The sequence below is a fragment of the Mangifera indica genome, chromosome 20 (genome assembly GCF_011075055.1).
Source record: "Mangifera indica cultivar Alphonso chromosome 20, CATAS_Mindica_2.1, whole genome shotgun sequence".
NCBI classification, from domain to species: Eukaryota; Viridiplantae; Streptophyta; class Magnoliopsida; order Sapindales; family Anacardiaceae; genus Mangifera; species Mangifera indica.
Genome location: NC_058156.1, coordinates 5,610,426 through 5,631,427, shown reverse-complemented (window position 1 = coordinate 5,631,427; position 21,002 = coordinate 5,610,426). Strand labels below are relative to the sequence as shown.

Below are 21,002 nucleotides of genomic sequence, written 5' to 3'. Positions count from 1 at the left end.
TCTTATGAACACGTACCCTTTAGAGTATTCAAAGTATCTTATAAAGATACACTTTTTGCCTTTTGGACCCAATTTTCCGAATTTATGGAATGTGTCATGGATATATGCAACAAACCCCCAAGGGCACACCATATTTAATTCAGGTTTCCTACCTGTCCATAACTCATAAGGTATGGAAGTTACTGACTTAGTGGGCACATGGTTAAGTATATAAGTCGCAGTCAATAAAACATCTCCCCAATGCGAAATTGGAAGATTCGCTTGCGCCATCATAGACCTAACCATTTCTAATAGTGTTCGATTCTGTCTCTCCACTACACCATTTTGTTGCGGAGTTTTGGGAATCGTTAATTGCCTCATAATTCTTTTTCCACTACATAATTGCTTAAATTCGGTGGATAAATATTCATACCTTGATCAGTTCTCAAGGCTTTTATTCTTTTGTCCAACTGATTCTCAACCTCATTCATATAATGTCTAAAGCAATCTATTGCTTCTGACTTATGGGAGATCAAATAGACATAACCAAAACGTGAATAATCATCTATGAAAGTGATGAAATAGAATGCTCCTTTCTAGCTCTAACATTCATAGGGCCACAAATATCTGAGTGTACAAGTTGTAGAGGAACTTTAGCTCTAACAGCTTTACCAAAAGGTTTTCTATTAGTTTTTCCTGCTAGACAATACTCACAAATAAATAAATCTAATTTCGTGACAGGTCCTAATAAACCTTCACGGGCCAGTCTATTCATTATTTCTTGGCCAATATGCCCTAATCTAGCATGCCATTTATTTGCATCCACATCTAGAGTATTAGGAGTTACAAATAAAGAAAAACTAACAGTATTATCATTAATACAATTTAAGGTGTCCAGCACCATAAAACCTTCAGACATAAATCCACATCCATAAAACATATCGTTATAATAAAGTTTGACTAAGTCTTCAGAGAAAATAAAACAATATCCTAGTTTTAACAGAACCATTATAGAGACCAAATTTCATCGAATTTCTAGAGCATATAAAACATCATGTAGGTACAATGTTTGACCACCGCATAAAACCAATTTGCATATGCCCATTCCTTTTACTTCAACTTTGGTATTATTACCTACATATATCCACTGTTTTTTCCTCGGTATTCGATGAAATTCTACGAAAGTGTCTCTGTCACAAGCTACATGGTTTATGGCTCCTGAATCTACAGTCCACATAAGATGAGATTCAGCTAAGAAAACGGTACTGGAAACATAAATCTCACAATTTGAGACAAGATAAAACAATACCTTTTTCGGCTCCGTGCATTCACAGGTGAAATGACCCTTGTTACCACAGTTATAACAGGTCAGTTTAGACTTATCTCTTTTCCCATAGCACTTGCCTCTTTTGCACTTGAACCATTTGTTTTTGTTCACAGGGCCTTGGACGATTTCTTTCCCTTTTCCAGATTTTTACCATTTTCTCTTATAGCCAGAAAACTTCTTCAAACTAGACTCAGTAACATATGCTTGAGCATTTGGTCCAATAGCCTCTAGGCGCTCAGCTTCTAGTTCAAGATGGCGAGCAATACATTAAAAGTCCTGATATTGTCATTATGGGTCATGTTCACTTTCATGTGCTCCTAACTATCAGGAAGAGATCGTATAACAGCCTGCACTTGCTGTTCATCAGTCATTTCATACCCAGCTTTCTTCAGCTCAGTTATCATGTTCGACATTTCCCTTAGATGTTGCTTCATCGGCTTATTGGGAACTTTCTTGTATGTGTCGAACTTGATGGTTAACTGCCTTAGTTTAGAGACGGTTGTTCCTCCAAACTTTTCTTTCAATGCCACCCATATAGCATTTGTAGTTTCAAATTGCTCATACTGATAAGCAATATCATCATTCATTGAGCTGATAAGTATTCCTCTGGCAGTTGAATCTTTCTTTTTCCAGGAATTATAAGCGTCCATATCATGCTTATGTTGGGCATTATTAGGATTCTGCCCCTCATTCAGCTGGGGCTCTTCCATAACCTGATTAACAACTTCCAAGGCATCTTGTTCATCTAGGATATAGTGCATTCTCATTCTCCATATTTTATAATTATCTCCATTCAATCTTTCTCCCTTATTCAAATCGGTAATTCTGTTTTTTGAAGCATTTCAATACATAACTACAGAGATACGCAACACAACACCAACAATAAGATATATACACATTTTATTGTCACAATTGTGCATTAAAAATTAAAATATATCACATAAGACATAGAATCGAAAGTTCACTATATTCCCAATCATCGTTTATGACATAAATGTTTCACATTTTAGCAATTAATCCAATCACGTCAATGTATATTCCAGACGAGAATAATTGAATTCTACCAGTCTCAGAATTCCCACAAATAATCCTGGTACGTGTTGTCGTTGACACCCAAATTAAATCCTAAATTCCTACAACAAAAATGTAGTAAAGGAAAGTAGGGATCGTTCTCTCGAAGAGCTTTGATTAGTATGTCGTCACAAATAAATCGAAACAAATAAATAAAAAGGGGGGTTTTGAAGTGAATGCAAATTATAATGAAAAACACTAATTAAAAATTCAGTAAAATAATCTAAAAGGAATAAATCGATTTAACAAACCTTGGTCTTCAGTCACATCCACCATTGGAACTACGATTGATCATCGAAACCAAAAATATCAAATTAATTATTCAAATATTCGTTGTGGTATTAAATTTACCTGTCATTCCTTACGATTAGTTAACCAAAAACATTTATTCCAATTAACCCTTATTGATTAATAATTCGGATACGATCTCGAATTTAATTAAACAATAGCATTACGAATTAGAAAGACCAACGAAGCAAGACAACACAAACGTACGACGTTGCATTTAATCTAGTTGATTATTTTCCTAGGATTTAAAGTTTCTGATGCAGCAAACGATAAACCTAGTTGCCACTTCGATTAGGTGGATTGAACAATTACGGATTCAGCACCTAAACTAGCAATAGATTATATTAATTGATAAACTAATTGCGCACCTTAGAAATCAACCAACACAATCATGAAAAATAATTCAGAAAGATAACCAATACTCAAATAATTAAAAGATGCATTAAAGAATAAAAATAAATCTCACAATCATTGTAGTTCCATGGTTTCAGATCCCTTCAACCAAGATAAATTATTCAGCCACTGTAGACCATGTTTTTCTCTCTAATTCTCTAAGTACAATGGTTGATAATTCTCAAATAAAAATAAGAGTATATATATTGTCTTCCTACTAAAAATCTGGAAATTGAAAGTCAATCCTAATCTCCTAATCCAACCAAGCAAAGTGATGCATATCTTCCCAAAAAGAAAGGAAAAGATATGTATTTTTAATGTATATCCTTCCTCCAAAAATATCCTTCCTTATCCATCTCAATTAATCCTATTTTCCAACTGGTAATTATCCCTTTTCTAGGAAGCAAATCTTGATATTTAGTGGACCCTTGCAACAGATCTGGACGTCCAGATTTTATTTCCGCATTCTGTTTTCATCTTTCACGTGCCCACGCCTAGTCAGCATCACGAAATTTCTAGTTTAATAGATCTGCTCCAGTTTTTCATCTTTTTAGCCCAACTTATTCCAAAAATGCTCAAAGCTTCCTAAATGCAAAAAGATAAGTAATTCCATTAGATTGAATCAAATTTCCACACAACACAAGGGAATTATAAATCAAAATAGTAACAATTAATGGCCTTATCAAATTCCCCCACACTTATCTTTTGCTCGTCCTCGAGTAAAACAAAAACAAAAACAAAGCAAACACAAAAATGTTCCATCAATCTCTTTTCTCACGATACCAAAAAGTGTGCATACCTTAAGATTCAACCCAACCAAGATTTAAGCATCAACACACATCATTATCAAAGAAGTATGCACAAAGACAAATCAAGATAATCACATTCTAAAGCATGTATAAAGTTTTGGTGAATCTCCTCACGGTTATCACTCATATCACTCATGTGTTTACTGGTTCGGGGTTTCACTCAAATTCTTCCAATGCAAACATCCTACCATAAGCTTGCTTATGCACCAAATCTCCACCATTTAGATTATATACATGTATAAATCAAAAGGACTTTATTTTAGGTTGTAATGGGGCTTTGGGTAAAGGTGAGGATTAATGGATACAAAAGGTTAAAACCATGAATATTAATAAAACATTTAAACACCTAAGGGGAACAAAAATGTAAAGCTAAAGCCACGACATTCACCACATTTCTTTGCTACTTACTATTGTCTTTCTCTTCTCTCTTTTTCAACTTCTCTTTTTTTTTTTTTTTCTCTTTCTTTCTTTTCTTTTTTCTTTTTTTTCTTTTCTGTTTTCTTTTTCAGCATTTTTTTTTTCTTGAATAACTAAGAGAATTGATAATAAAGCTAGCAACATAGGGCAGTAACAATAACAACATAAGGCAATAACTAAGAGAATTTAAGTCCCCTTTTCCCCCACACTTAAAATTCTTCAAGATAGCAAATTCACCCAGCAACAAATTTTTAGTTTAAATGCCCTGCTAATTTTCATGGTTGGGTGAGGATTTTTACTTGAAGGCTTGGGTTTGTAATATGGTTTTAGCACAAAGAATCAAGGGTTTTGTAAGGCTCAAGGGGCTAACTAGGGAAATTAAAATAGGTTGGCTTTTTAAGCTAAAGGGTTTGAACAAGAATGCCTTTATCATTTTCATGCATGCATATTTCAATGAGGTCTCAAAACGGTTCAAAGCAAGTTCTAGAGATATATTCACATGGGAGAATATCACTCATCAAGGAAAATATAGATTGATATGAATGTTTCAATCTTTTTTGGCTCAAAACTCACGGGTTAATTAAATTCACCTTAACTTCAAACAAACTCGAGCACTCAATTATCAAAATTTGTTTAAGTGCATACCCCTAAATAATCTAACAAATCAGTGTACAATGCTCTCCTATTGAATCGGCTAAATTCCAAGGCATGCATACAAATTAATTCATTCAAAGTGAGATTAATGGAACTGTTTAGCTGACTAAAAACAGGGAAGGATACACTAGCTGCCATATTAATAAAAATCAAACTTTATCCAGCAAGGAGCAGCAATATAGACAGAACGAAGCAAAAAAAAATTGAGGCATAACAGAATAAGCATATCACAAAGAAGACAGAACAAAAAAACTGACAGAAAAAAAAATAGAACAAATAGACAGAACAAACTGAAAGCAGAACAGAAGGATAAAACATAAGAACAGAGCAGAAAAAAAAAATAAATATAGGACTGAAAGACAGAAAACTGAAAGATAGAATAGTAAACAGCAGAAAATAAAACACAAATACACCCTCCCCTACACTTAAACCAAACATTGTCCTCAATGTTTAAACAAAACAGAATAATAATAAAAACTGAAATTTAAAAGAAAAAGGAAAGAAAACTTCTCTAGATTTGGGAAAAAGGAACAGTAGTTCGAATTATGGAGAGTTGCAATTGATGGAGGATTCTTCAGATTTTGATGACAGCTCTGGTGCAAGAGGCCTCTAATGGGTGGATTTTGCTATTCTTTGATGTTGTGAATGGGTTCTGACTATGGTGTTGTAGAATGGAGGAAGGGGCTGCTAGGTTTTTATTTTAGGTGGAGAGAAATTGTGAAGCGTAGGTTTGGCGAATATGGTCTCTGGAAGCTAATAAACCTAGCCTTATAATCACACTAAGTCGTATGACCCCCTTGAATTTAAGAAAATAGCAAAGCAGAAGCTAGACTTTTGACGGAAGCACATGACCCAGTTCCAGAATACCAAAATGCAGATTTCTCCCCCATGAACATTTACAGACAGCTCACTAGAACCTGGCAGGAGGAAGAAGATGATTGAATAGTAACATAAAAATAAATTAAAACGAACCTAATCTAAAATCATAACATAATTGCTAATTAAACATCCAAAAATCATAAAACTAAAATTTAAAACTAAAATTGAAACACATAAACCGAAATTAAAAACAAATGTCTAGAAAATTAAAATTTAAGCATTAATTAAAATAAGATTGAAAGCTTGGGTTGCCTCCCAAGTAGCGCCTTTGTTTATAGTCGTCGGCTCGACGTAATGCCTTCATCTATTTATCCGGGATCTTTCAACTCCACTTCTCTGATGTTTTTAGCTGGCACTCTTTTGTAAAACAGTTTGAGTCTATGGCCATTAACTTGAAATACTTTTAATGTCGCTAAGCTCTGAATCTCTAGCTTCTTCGGAATTTGCACTAGTTTCTCTTCTTGCTGCTCATTTAACTTGCTAGAAATGATCACTGGTAAGGTTTCCCCATCTCCAAGGTACACATATTTGAGGTGATTTGGAAGAGATTTCAACTCTAGCTCTGGTGCCTGCAAAATAGAAGGTAACAATTTTTCATTAGGCACTGACAGCTCAATATAAAATAAATTACCTGTATTTTTCAACTCTCTGAACTCATTCATCTCTGTCCCTGCATTCTGCACATCTGAAATTAATTTAAATTCATCTCTTTCTTTCAAAATATTTTTATGGTTAGCCACCTTTGACTCATCATCACCATCAAGTATATTCTGCGCTAGAGAATCAATTAAATCAACTGAATACACAGGAAAATCCACATCAGAATATTTCATAGCATCATAAATATTAAATTGGACAGCTTCACCATCAAACTCCATGGTCAGTGTGCCTTTATTAACATCAATTTTCGTTTTAGCTGTTTTCAGAAAAGGTCTTCCTAACAAAATAGGTGCAGATTGGTCATTATTTTCCATGTCAAGAACATAAAAATCAGTTGGAAAAATTAATTTATCATTAACCTGAACAAGAACATCTTCAATTAATCCTTTCGGATATGCATTCGATCTATCGGCCAACTGAATAACTACACCAGTTTGTTCTAAAGGTCCAAGATTAAGAGTAGAATAAATGGAATATGACATTACATTAATAGATGCTCCTAAATCTAACATGGTTTTTTCAATTTTTGTTCCTCTTATAGTGCAAGGGATGCAAAACATACCTGGATCTTTGCATTTTTCAGGAAGGCTCTTTCGAATTATAGCTGAAACATTTTCTCCTACCTTTATCTTTTCATACTTTTTGAGTTTTTGCTTCCTTTTTAATGTACACAACTCTTTCAAAAATTTAGCATAGTGAGGCACTTGTTTTATTGCATCAAACAGTGGAATATTGACTTCACACTTCCGAAAGGTGTCATATAAATCCGCATTGCTTTCGTACTTCAGTTTTAAAGCTTCAGGAAAAGGGGAAACAGGTTTGTATTCGCTGAAAGAAGGATATTTACCTATCGCTACCTTTTCGGAAAGATTATTTTCTACTGCCGCTTCTTATCTATTTTCTGCTTGCTGTGTTGGTACAGGTGGTTCTTTAATTGGCATCTCTAACTCTTTTCCACTTCTCAGCACTATGGCACTAGCATTCTCCTTTGGGTTCACCACAGTTTGTGATGGCAGTTTACTTGAATTTTGTGCTTCCAGCCTACTGATTGCAGTAGCCATCTGACTCATTTGATTCTCCAGATTTTGAATGCTGGTTCTTGTTTCCTGCTGAAATTTCACAGTGTTAGTAGCCATAGTTTTAACAATATCCTCAAGAGATGTACCTGAATCAGAAATTTGGGTTGGTTGCTGTTGTCTAGGAATATAAGGCTGCTGATACGGTTAAAAATTATTCGAAGGCTGATTCGCATTTGCATTCCCATAACGAAAATTATGATGATCTCTCCAACCGGAGTTGTAGGTATTCGAATAAGGATTATAATTATGATTTCGCTGCTGCTGTCCTAAAAGTCTGCCCACTGTATTAGCATGTTCAGAGCAGTCCTCCTGAAGTGTTGGGCACATATCAGTTGGATGTCCTCCTACTGAACAGATTCCATAAACTTTTGTTGCCTCTGTTTTTCCTACAGCCATTTGACGTACAAGAGTAGTTAGATCATCAAGTCGTCTCTCAAGAGAAGATACATTTACCTCATTGACACGTCAGGACGAATGGTCTAATCTATTCCAAAATTGTTGTGAATTCGACGCCATATTTGTAATTAAATTCCGGGCTGCTTCAGGTGTTTTGTCAGCCAATGCTCCATCACTCGCTGCATCAATCATATTTCTCTCATTTGATAGAAGTCCTTCGTAGAAATATTGAATAAGCAGCTGGTCACTAATTTGGTGATATGGACAGCTCGCACAGAGTTTTTTAAAGCGCTCCCAATATTCGTATAAAGACTCTCCACTCTGCTGCCTAATGCCACAAATTTCTTTCCTTATGCTAGCTACTCTTGATGCTGGAAAAAATTTCTGCAGAAATAATCTTTTCATCTCATGCCAGGTAGTGATACTTCCAGCAAGTAGATAATACAACCAATCTTGCACATCATCTTTCAAAGAAAATGGAAAAGCCCTCATCTTGATTTATTCTTCGGTTACTCCATTCGGTTTCATTCCGGTGCACACCACATGAAATTCTTTCAAATGTTTATAAGGATCTTCACCTGCAGAGCCACGAAAAATAGGTAAAAGATAAATTAGTCCAGATTTTAATTCGAAGGTGGTATTAACATCTAAATTCGGAAAAGTAATGCAGTGTGGTTGTTGATTTAAATCTGGAGCAACAAGCTCTCTTAAAGTCTGATTTTCAGCCATGTTCTCCTCTGTTTCACAAGCAAATCTGTGTGTTTGTAGTCTCCTTTTTGCTTCTTTCCTCAGCCCTTTTATAGTCTTTTCAATTTCTGAATCAAATTGTAAACTAGCTTGTTTCGAAGATCGCATAATGAACATACAAATTAAAAACTCCTCGACAACGGCGCCAAAATTTGGTACGTGCTGTCGTTGACACCCAAATTAAATCCTAAATTCCTACAACAAAAATATAGTAAAGGAAAGTAGGGATCGTTCCCTCGAAGAGCTTTGATTAGTATGTCGTCACAAATAAATCGAAACAAATAAATAAAAAGGGGGGTTTTGAAGTGAATGCAAATTATAATGAAAAACGCTAATTAAAAATTCAGTAAAATAATCTAAAAGGAATAAATCGATTTAACAAACCTTGGTCTTCGGTCACATCCACCATTGGAACTACGATTGATCATCGAAACCAAAAATATCAAATTAATTATTCAAATATTCGTTGTGGTATTAAATTTACCTGTCATTCCTTACGATTAGTTAACCAAAAACATGTATTCCAATTAACCCTTATTGATTAATAATTCGGATACGATCTCGAATTTAATTAAACAATAGCATTACGAATTAGAAAGACCAACGAAGCAAGACAACACAAACGTACGACGTTGCATTTAATCTAGTTGATTATTTTCCTAGGATTTAAAGTTTCTGACGCAGCAAACGATAAACCTAGTTGCCACTTCGATTAGGTGGATTGAACAATTACGGATTCAGCACCTAAACTAGCAATAGATTATATTAATTGATAAACTAATTGCGCACCTTAGAAATCAACCAACACAATCATGAAAAATAATTCAAAAAGATAACCAATACTCAAATAATTAAAAGATGCATTAAAGAACAAAAATAAATCTCACAATCATTGTAGTTCCATGGTTTCAGATCCCTTCAACCAAGATAAATTATTCAGCCACTGCAGACCATGTTTTTCTCTCTAATTCTCTAAGTACAATGGTTGATAATTCTCAAATAAAAATAAGAGTATATATATTGTCTTCCTACTAAAAATCTGGAAATTGAAAGTCAATCCTAATCTCCTAATCCAACCAAGCAAAGTGATGCATATCTTCCCAAAAATAAAGGAAAAGATATGTATTTTTAATGTATATCTTTCCTCCAAAAATATCCTTCCTTATCCATCTCAATTAATCCTCTTTTCCAACTGGTAATTATCCCTTTTCTAGGAAGCAAATCTTGATATTTAGTGGACCCTTGCAATAGATCTGGACGTCCAGATTTTATTTCCGCATTTTGTTTTCGTCTTTCACGTGCCCACGCCTAGTCAGCATCACGAAATTTCCAGTTTAATAGATCTGCTCCAGTTTTTCATCTTTTTGGCCCAACTTATTCCAAAAATGCTCAAAGCTTCCTAAATGCAAAAAGATAAGTAATTCCATTAGATTGAATCAAATTTCCACACAACACAAGGGAATTATAAATCAAAATAGTAACAATTAATGGCCTTATCAAATCGATAAAACATATATATATTATATCAACATGGAGAGTTCAACATAACCATAATTTAAAAATAAACAAATACGCATGAAAATAAATATGGACATAAAATTCAATGACTATGACTAACTTCTGAACTATCCTTGGCTTGAGATTTGTACAATTTAAAATAGGGCATCTTGTTAATCAAACGCTCTTCATATTTATAGGGATTTGATCTCCACCAATCAGATTGAGAAAAGACATTTTCTCTATCTCAATAATATTAGGAGTAACTTTATCTAAGATAAAGTTATTATCATGCTTGCGATAGCCTACATGTCTCGCACTTCGTTGATTTGGAAAAATAGAGAGTGATGTAGATTTTCTTATATTCATTACAATTCTGCGTTCTTCAGCGAGTTGTAATTCATCCACACATTGCCAATAATTCTTGAATTTCTTTTCTCGGACAAAATTAGAAATTATTGAAGTCCAATAATCTGGCAATGACCTTAGTAATCCAGATATCCTCTCTTTTTCAGTTAATTTTATACCCTTGTCTTTTAAATCGTTATATCTTTCATGCATGACACCAAAGTGAGTGAAAAGATTGTGCACTGGATTCATCTTATAGTTCATATAGTAGTCTTTAGTCAACGTGTTCACCCTATATATGACTAACAAAATGGACAATAATAAATTATACATGCATAATAATATAAACAACACATGTTCACATGTTTAGTAAAGTATAATTCAAAACCATGATCAAAATAACACCTATAAGTGTTCAATTCATGCATAAACAAATCACACAGAATAAAATCTGAGCTAATATAAGCTGTCGAGCATAAATAGAAGCATGCACGCGCTCCCACTCACCAAAATACTGGCTCACGCGCTTCCACACACCGAACAACTCAATTCACGCGTCACCATGAGCAATCACGCACGATCAAAAAAGTTAACCGTTGACTGGTCAACTATTTGACCATTGATTGGTCAACAGTTGATCGGGTTACCCATGGGTCAGGATCCAGGTTGGGTCGACCTTGTTGATTAAACAGGTTGACCCGTTGACCATCAGGTTTGACCAACCCGTTGACCAATCGAGTCGGGTAATCAGGTTTTCTCAATCCGATTATGACCTGCGACACAATATGAACCCTAACATTTTGATAGTGAAATTGGCAGTCTTCCAACCACCTTCCGACGACGATTTCGATGAATTAAATGCAAGAAAGTCACGGTTTTTTGGGTGAAACATAGACCACTGAATTTCGTCCAATTTCGTGCAATTTTTTTCTAATTAATCATGCAACTAATATCCAGAATTCATCCTAACATGATTCTAAGCATCAATTTCACAAAAATTGCATCGAATCCATCATTATGCATAAACGTCAGTACGGATTTTTAAAAGAAAATTTACTGTTCACGTAAATTTAATCTCTAAACATGTTTCCTAATCAAGTTTATATCATCAGCATCACAATTGCATAGATATAAGATGGCTCTGATACCAATGTAAACATAAACAATATTAATTCTAGGATCACAGAAAGCATACCCGGTTTACTGAATCTGACAATCGATGATGATTTGGCGATTCGATGCACTCTTGGGAGTATCCACAACAGACTTTGTTTATTTTGCTTTCTCATTACTGCAAGAATTCTTTCAAAGAATTGATTTGAAGAGTACTGTATTCCTTTTCTATTTTAGCGTAAGTGTTCTTTCTGCCTCTCTCAACCTCCCAATGAAAGTTATGTTTTGTTAAATAAGAGGAAGAGTGGCACTTATTTTTAATAACTGCCAAGGGTAATATTGAAATATTGCATATCATGGGTTAGTCTTGAATTTGTAACCCTAATGGATTGGGTCAACCCATCATGGGTGGACTGGATCTAATACAACTAAATTAAATTTATAAAATTTTTGGGTTTTCCTCAAATCACTTGGGATGTAATGAAATCTTTTTGGAAAAATCTTTTTTATTAAAATTTTTGGATCTTTAGTCTAAAATTTATTCTCCAAGATCAGGACAACTGAAGCTTCTTTTGAAAAATATTTTTGTAATAGTCTTAGGGTTTTGAGAGGAATTGTAACAGCTTCAATTTCTTTATTTTTAGAAAGAGTGATTTTGGTTGCTTTTTACATATCTTTAAAAAAAAAAATTTCAATATTTTCATATCTTGAGAAAATATTTGAATTTGAAAGAGCAATTTCAAAGAATTGTTTTGAGATTTTTTTATTTTCTTTCTTCAATGTTCTTTTCTTCAACAATGACCAATGCCATTCCTAGAGTTTGTTGAAAAGATTTTATCCAGGCCTGGATTCTTTCTTCTTTGGAGCTCGAATTCTTTTAAGTTTTCTCTTTCTTTTTGCTGAAAAGATCTATGCTAGTTGGTATCAGAGCCATGGAAGAGGCAGTGACTTAGATTTATGTTTCATTATTGTTGGTTACTTGTTATTAGTACTGAGTTTATTTGGATTGTTGTAGGGCAATAGGTAATTGGTCATAGTAAGTCCTTTAGAAACAACTACTATAAGGAACAAAATAATCAGTTAATCAAGATGAAATACTTAGATAGGTTTGTGTCAACTTCAAATTTTAATACCAATAATGATCAGGTCACTCACTAAGAAGAAATAAGTATAACTAGAAATGAAACTAACATCCAATCAAACCAAATCATTAATTTGCACAAAAAACAAATAAATAATCAAACTAGAAAATCTCAAACTTAGTATTAATAAATGGAATATTCGTAGAATAAATTTGACAAATATGTACAAAGAACTAAAATTATACACTCTAAATAGAGATAATTCTCTAAACCAATCAAAATATATAATTAGGATAGAAAAAAATTAAAATGAACAATTCTTTTCAAACAACAAGGTTAATAATAAAAGAAATGATCATAAAATATAAAAAGAGTTACAATTACCTTCATATAAAATTAGTACAAATTGAAATTAAACCATTAAGTATAAAAGGAATGAACACTGAAATTCTAACATGTCTAAGAGATGTTATATTTAATAATTTTAAAAATTCATGTTTAAAAACCATTGAATTCAACCTATCCAACGGACAAATACATTTTAATTGTTATCTAAATTATAAAGTTTGTTTAGAAGACCCAAATATATTAGATGTTTTAACTCTAAATATCAAAACATTTAATTATAACATTAAACCAAGATCAATACCAATAGCATGTATTTGTAGAGTTCAATAGAAAATAATGCAATATGTCTTTGAATCTAAAGTCGTTAGGTAAGACTTAAAAAGACACACAATTTTATTCCAAACAGATCTAAATAGGTCAAATATTACAATCCCAATAACCATAAGTTGGGATCAAATTACTCTACCAAAAGATTGATTGCAACCCTCTTTAAAAGAAAGTAAGATTTAGATCAAATTATTGAAAATGACATAAAAATGTTATACACGGAATAATTATACAAATCAATATCCCAAACAATAGGACACCAATTAAACAAAATTAAAGATGTTGTCAATTAGTTAGTTACTAAAATTATAGATGAAAAATCAAAACTTTTAAAAATCAAGACACATAAACCTTTGTTTCATCCACGTGAGACTCCAAAAAATTCCTTCAAAAGAACTTTCTAACAAAGATGAATTTGTACAAGAAATAAATAAGAAGTTTGATCAATTATGATTAGGAATGTTAAGCTCAAATCTAATTGCTCCTAATACTCCTCAATTTTTCACGTCCAAAATAGTCGGTTTTATAGAATAAACAAATTCTTCTGAAGACAATCAATCAACTTCATCCAAAGACAATTCACCACAAATAAACAAAATGAATTAGGAGAAAAGCCCAAAAAAAGGTACTATCCAAGAGCCTCAACACCTAACCTTGTGTTAGAAGAATTACCATTAATTCATTAGAAAAAATACAATGTTAATTCAATTTATGAGTGAAATATAGATGGAATATCTTATTACAATATCATTACAATATTACAACAAATGACAATGGCAAGCAATGCTTATAAAAGAAAACTTAATTCCTCAGACGAAGCAATAGCCCATTTATTAATTGTAGGCTTCACTGGCTCTCTAAAAGCTTGGTGGGACAGTCATCTCAAAGAAGAACAAATAACTTGATATTAAATATTGCAAAAGTTGATAACAATGGACCCCAATCTTAGATGACGAAGGAAAAACTATCCAAGATGCAGTAAATACTTTTATATTTGTAATCACCTATCATTTTATAGGAAATCCTGCAAATATTAAAAATAAAAGTCCAGCAACATTAATGAAGTTAAAATATAGAACTCTTTATGGTTATAGGTGGTACAAAAAAAACATTTTTCATAAGAGTAATGTAAATGTTGGATAGTGACAAAGCTTATCGGAAAATAAAATTTTTAGTCGGATTACAAAATATCCTAGGAGAAAAAGTTAGAGAAAACAATTTGATAGAGTTATTCCTTATCATGATCTAACTTATGGACAATTACATAGTTTTATATAAAAAGTTAGAATAAAAATATGCAAAGATGAAAAATTAGCCAAACAAAGGCAAAAAGAAAGAAAAGAATTAGGAAAAGAATTATTAACATTTTTGAACAATTTGACTCTCAACATAAAAACACCTACCTTAAAAACACATAAAAGATTAAAAAAAAAAAAACAAAATTCATGGACTATAATGGTCAACATGGCAAAACAAAGTCATAACCTAAAAGAAAATTCACAAAGAATAAAAAAAAAAAAAATCACCCATAAAAAACACAACAAAAAAGAACAAAAACCAACTTCAAAACCTTACAAACAATATATGTGTTGGAGATGTGGAAAACAAGATTATACTTCAAAATATTGTTAATTAAACAAAAAGATTAAAGAATTAGAATTATATAAAAAAGTTTTAACCAAAATAAAATGGTTAATGGTAGAATCTTCTAACAGTTAATCCTCCAAAAAAGACACATCAAACTCAAGTGTTCAAATTAATGAAATAGAAGACTCAAGTGAAAATGAAATAAATCTCTTAACAAAAGATCAAGAATTTCAATTAGTACTAAACAAAATCAAAGATCCCAATCTCTGAAAAGAATATTTAGAAAAATTAAAATCAACAATTGACAAATTTGAAAAGAAAGTAGAAATTCACAAAGTTTATAGTTTCAAAGATATTCTTAACAAATTTGAAAGACATGACAAAAAAAAAACCAACCTTCGAGGATTTGACCAAAAAAATCCAACAAATTAAATCTGAAATTAAAAAATTGAAAGAATAACAAAAAATTAATTCATTTAAGGGAAAAGAGAAAATGGAAAATGATGAATTTGTATCAGAAGAAGAAGAAGAAGAAACCTAAGAAGAATTTCTCAACATGTTAGCACTAATATCATATCAAAAATGGCATGGAATTAGCTTTTCATTTGATATGCTTAATTTAAAAATAAAAAACATATGAGATTGTTTGTCATCATGAAAAAATTTGTTTTGATGTTATATTTTAAACATTTTTTTGTACAACATTTTTGCAGTTTTGCAATCAATGCATAAAAAGATTTTTGATTTAATAAATCACTTTGAAATTTTGAAATACACAAAACAATGGATAAAATTTATTTTTTGATAGTAGAGTAATTTTGATAGATTAGAATTCAAACTTTTGACGTAAATTGAATTATTTGTTCTTTGTCATCTTTTTACCTATGTCTGGGGCATCAGTTTCTACAATGTTAAATGTTAGAGGATCAGCTATGTGAAAGCAAGGCAGTTGGCCAATTTGTCTTTTTATTTTTTTGATTATATCAGTGTGAATATTTGTCCAAGGTTTTGGGTTCTTTTTTAACCTTTCATATAAATGCTTGCATAATTGGCTCAAATTGGGATAAAAATTCATAACATAGTTGAGATTTCTCAAAAATCTTAGTAATTGGTATTAATTAGTTATATGATCAAGAAATTTATTTCCAAACTCTATTGATCTTTTAATAGGTATTATTGTTCTATTGTGTATGTTATGTCCTAAAAATCTTATGTTTGTTTGAAAAAGATTTGTTTTTGTTTTTGACATGATTAATCCATTTTGTTTAATTATATGAATGAACGTTCTAATACGCTTAAAATGTTAATATTTATCATATGAATAAATTAGAACATCAGCTATTTATGCAATTAGGAATTTTGAATATGGATTGAGAATTTCATTCATTGTTCTTTGGAGTTTTGATGGAGCATTTTTTAATCCAAATAATATCACATTTCATTCTTATTTTCCAAATGGTACCATAAATATAGTTTTGTATCTGTCATTTTGGTCAATTTGTATTTATCAGAATTCAAGACTTTATGTCAAATTTTGAGAATATTTTAGCGTTGCATAATTTTTGTACTAGGTCTTTTTTATTTGGTATTAGGTATCTTATCTATTTTAAAACTTCACTTAAAAGGTTTGTACTTTATAACTAATGTCGGGACTTGTCTTTCCAATTTAGCATTTTTTTGAACATAAAAAGCTGAACAACCCCAAGAAGATTTGTTTGGCCTTATTCATTTCATCTATAATAAATTTTTTTTTTTTTTTTATGGTGTTCTTCTAGCTCAGCATTCATTTGGATTGATCTTGCTTTTGTGAGAATATCTTTTTTGTTGAAAGAATTTTCATAAAGTAATCCTACAATATGTTTCTTTATTTCCCAAAAAACATTTAGGAGATCAAAACAAATTTGATATTCTATTTCAACTTTTAAATTTGAAATTTTTTATTAGATCTTTTTTTCATTAGATTTGTTCTTCGATTTTTTGTTGTTTTAATTTTACTTTGAGATATTGTATATTTTTTTTAAATTTTGTATAATATTGTTTACTTTTTTTTTCTAAGTGGATATTTCTTAAAGAATGTTAAGATTTTTTTTTATTGGTTTGTAGATGAATTCAAAAATAATTTCTTTTCCCACAATGTTAGTTCTTATTTCATTTTCATCAACTACGAATGGTTGTAGTAACCTTATAAAAGGTGTTCCTAGAATCATTTGAATACATACAACTTGCAAATTCAAATGTGAGAAAATTGAGAGAAATTTATTGATATCAAAGGAAAGGTAATACAAAAGACTTGTGTTCTTCTTCTGAAAAATTTTATACATTTATCTTAAAATTTTTCACTATTTTTGAAACATAATTATTACATAGCTTGAATTCTTTGTATGAGTTATTGTACAAATTTTTAGCCTTGCGGGAATCTTGTAGCCTTGGAAATTATTGAACATCTTTGCAGCACTTTGCAAGTGAATCTTGGAATAACGGACCTTTGGACTAGCTTTGCATATGAGTTTTGGCAGCCTTGTAGGATCATACTTCATTTATTTTGCATAAAAAAAAAAAAAAAGAAAACTTTTCATGCAAAACAAATGAAGGATGGTCCTTCGTAAAATTATAAAAGATTAAAGAATCCGTAAAGATTATCAAAGCTTTAAGAATAAAAGACATGTTTTTCACTTATACGTCTAGAAAGCAAAGGTAAAACATGCTTTTACCCCCCTGCAAAATGGCTACAATTTGGATTGGGATTGGAATATATGGACAAGGCATTTCTCTGAGATTGAACAAGCTGCGCTTATGCAAGTGTAGGAAAAGAAAATAAAACGGTATGTTTTGGTTGGTGCATTCATAGATTTTAAGAGAAAAGAAATTTAAGAAAATAAAGATAACTAAAATAATATACAAAATAATATTAAATTTAAAAATTATATAGGTAAAATTATTTAAAAGTTTTTTATAGCTAAAGTTAATAGAAAATTTAATTTAAAAGGTGAAAATGATGGTTCGAGAGATCGTCGTTCTTCCTTTAATGCCCACCAAATTTCCGAAACTAACGATTGATTTGAAGGGAGACCACTTTTAACTGTTAAATTGACTAGAATACCCCTGAATGCAGAAATTTGATTTAATTTTATTACCGTAAAATTTCCCATAAGAAAAACAAATATTTTATTTCTATAAATTTGTTTAAAAATTGAAACCCATATCCCAATTGAAGAGAGCCCCAATCACCAGTCCCACACAATCTCTAAGGTCATTTGTTTTCCATCAATAAAAATTACATTAACAGATAGTTATTAAAAAATTACTAAAAGTAATCTTAATTTTATTATAATTATATTTTTATTTATTAATTTTTTAAAATAAAAATACTTTAATTTTAAATTAATATAACAAATAATATAAAAAATATTTTAAAATAATTATACTCAAAAGTATTTCAATAAATTAATTTATTAATATTTTTTTATTACCTCTAACCAAACACAATAATTATTTATATTTATTCATTTTGTTAAATTTTATTAAACATAATAATTATTTATACTCAATAATATTTTAAATAATTTATTTTTAAATTAATTTTTTATCCAATCGCAACACACCACACCACACCACACCACACCACACCACACACCCTTTGTCATACTATCACCTATTCCGCCTAAGCCATCGTGTTGTCACAACCCAACTACAACTAACCACTCACCCTTTGTTATACAATCATCATAAAACTCTAGGAAATTATAAAAAATAGATAAAAGTAAAGGGGTTTAAACAAAATTATCCAAAAAATTCATATCAAAGCAAAAATATCAACATTTGTGAAATGTCTAAACTACCCCTATATATAAACAAGGCAAAATTTCATATTTCCCACTGTGAAGTCACTGTGCAAATCTAAAAAAAATAGAGTTTTTTCTCACTGTGAACCGTCGCCCACTGTCGTCCCACTGTCAAGCCGATTTTCTTGCTTTTCGGCGAGCAAAAATGATCAAGAAGATTAGTATATCTTTCGTAATCTTGTTTGAATCAAGTTATTACTCATATTATTGAGATTTGAGTGAGATTTTACGGTTTGAAATATTAGGGTTTCGATTTTGTATAATGCTTAATATGTTTTGATTCTTGACTGTTTTTGTTGAATTTGTTGAGGGGTTTTGTGTTATAGACTATGTAGATTAGATTTATGTTGAAATTAGAGGCCGAAATGACCGATTTTTGGCCGAAAAATCGGCCCAAAGCATTTGGCACTCTGACGCTTTTCCACTGTGACGAAGAACAGTCCCACTGTGACAGTGGGTTAGAGCGGTTAAGCGGATTTTTAAAAACTTAGGGATCCGGTCGTAATAGTTTAGTCCACTGTAGGCATTTCTGAAATTTCCCATGTAACAATTGACTGCTGCAGGCAAGAGATAAATCTTAACTATTTTGAAACTATAGGGGCAGTAATAGATTCAAAAATTACTGAGGGAGCAAGGGATAAATCTTAGACCTGTTTGTAATAGAAATTTTCTCAGGGGGTAAATTGATATTTTTCACATCTAGGGTTTCTCAACGTGTAGTTTTTTAATTTTATATTCGTTTTTTCTGTTTTAAGATTTTTTTAATATGTAGTTTTCAAATTTGAGATTAAGTTTTTCGATTTTTGAGCCTTTCGGATACATTTTACGATGTAATGACCTCGTATTTTTAAGATTTCCGAAGAATTTTTCAATTATTCTCATTCTAGAGTATTTCAACTTTTAGAATCTGAATTTCAGTTCCGTTTTTTCGAATTTCACCATTTTACGATATATCGACTCGCACTTTTCAGATTTACGAAGTATTTTTCAATTATTGCCATTCTAAGGGTTTTCATCTTTTAGAATTCGAATTTTAGTTCCGTTTTTTTGAATTTCACTGTTTTACGATATATCGACTCGTATTCTTCAGATTTCCTAAAGATTTTTTTATTGTTGTCATTCTAGGGTTTTTCAACTTTTAAAATTCGAATTTCAGTTCCATTTTTTTTAATTTCACCGTTTAACGATATATGGACTCATATTTTTCAGATTTTCGAAGGATTTTTTTATTGTTGTCATTCTAGGGTTTTTTAACTTTTAGAATTCGAATTTCAGTTCCCTTTTTTTGAATTTCACCGTTTAACGATATATCGATTCGTATTTTTCAGATTTCTGAAGGATTTTTCGATTGTTACCATTATAGAGTAATTCAACTTTTAGAATTCAAATTTTAGTTCCGTTTTTTTTAATTTCACCGTTTAACGACATATCGACTCGTATTTTTCAGATTTTCGAAGGATTTTTCGATTGTTGTCATTCTAGGGTATTTCAACTTTTAGAATTTGAATTTCAGTTCCTTTTTTTCTTTTAACTGTTTTACAATCCTGTAATCTTATTTTTAAAATTTTTCGATCACTTTTTTTATAGTTTTATATTTTTTTCTTTTTATGATTTTTTCATAAAGACATTTGTTTACACATTTGCTATTTATGAATAACTAACAAATTTTGTAAATTTTTGTAAGATATTTCTCACAAAAGAAGACTTGTTGAAAGCGAACTGCGAATCCACGATGAGTCCAGACACTTGAGAGGACATGTGATATATCGTGCACAACGCACAACATTATCTAGGATTACGTCTACACTGACCCCGGAGCAGCTACGACTATTTGAGAAGACATGTTTCAAGTATCTTCTTCGTTTATCCAAGACCAAATTCTCTGGTATATTAATTCATTCATTTCTACTACGGCAGCTACATCGATTCTCTGTCAGAGACAAGTTTTGGTTTTGGATTAGCAGGGTTGATATTCGTTTTACCCGTTGAGTTTGCTTTGGTGACGGGTCTTTTGTTTAGCCGACACATCGATATTTCTTCATATATTCCTCGCTCCTCCAGACATAGAATCAGAGATACGTACTTTTGAGGTTGTCCAAAAATGCAGTATCATGCCCTAGAGCATGTTTTCTTGTCGAGCTCATGGGGGGATGACGATA

General features: G+C 31.4%; 1 protein-coding gene across 1 annotated transcript; it reads right to left on the bottom strand.

Annotated features, from left to right (window-relative positions):
• Positions 1-1,623: 1,623 nt before the first annotated feature.
• LOC123204812 lies at positions 1,624-2,067 on the bottom strand. Its single transcript, XM_044621616.1, has one exon. It carries the CDS (start codon positions 2,065-2,067, stop codon positions 1,624-1,626), a length of 444 nt encoding a protein of 147 aa, XP_044477551.1.
• Between the last annotated feature and the right edge of the window lie 18,935 nt (positions 2,068-21,002).

Coding starts and splice junctions, on each gene's coding strand:
- LOC123204812 (XM_044621616.1), bottom strand. CDS start 2,067: ATGCACTATATCCTAGATGAACAAGATGCCTTGGAAGTTGTTAATCAG.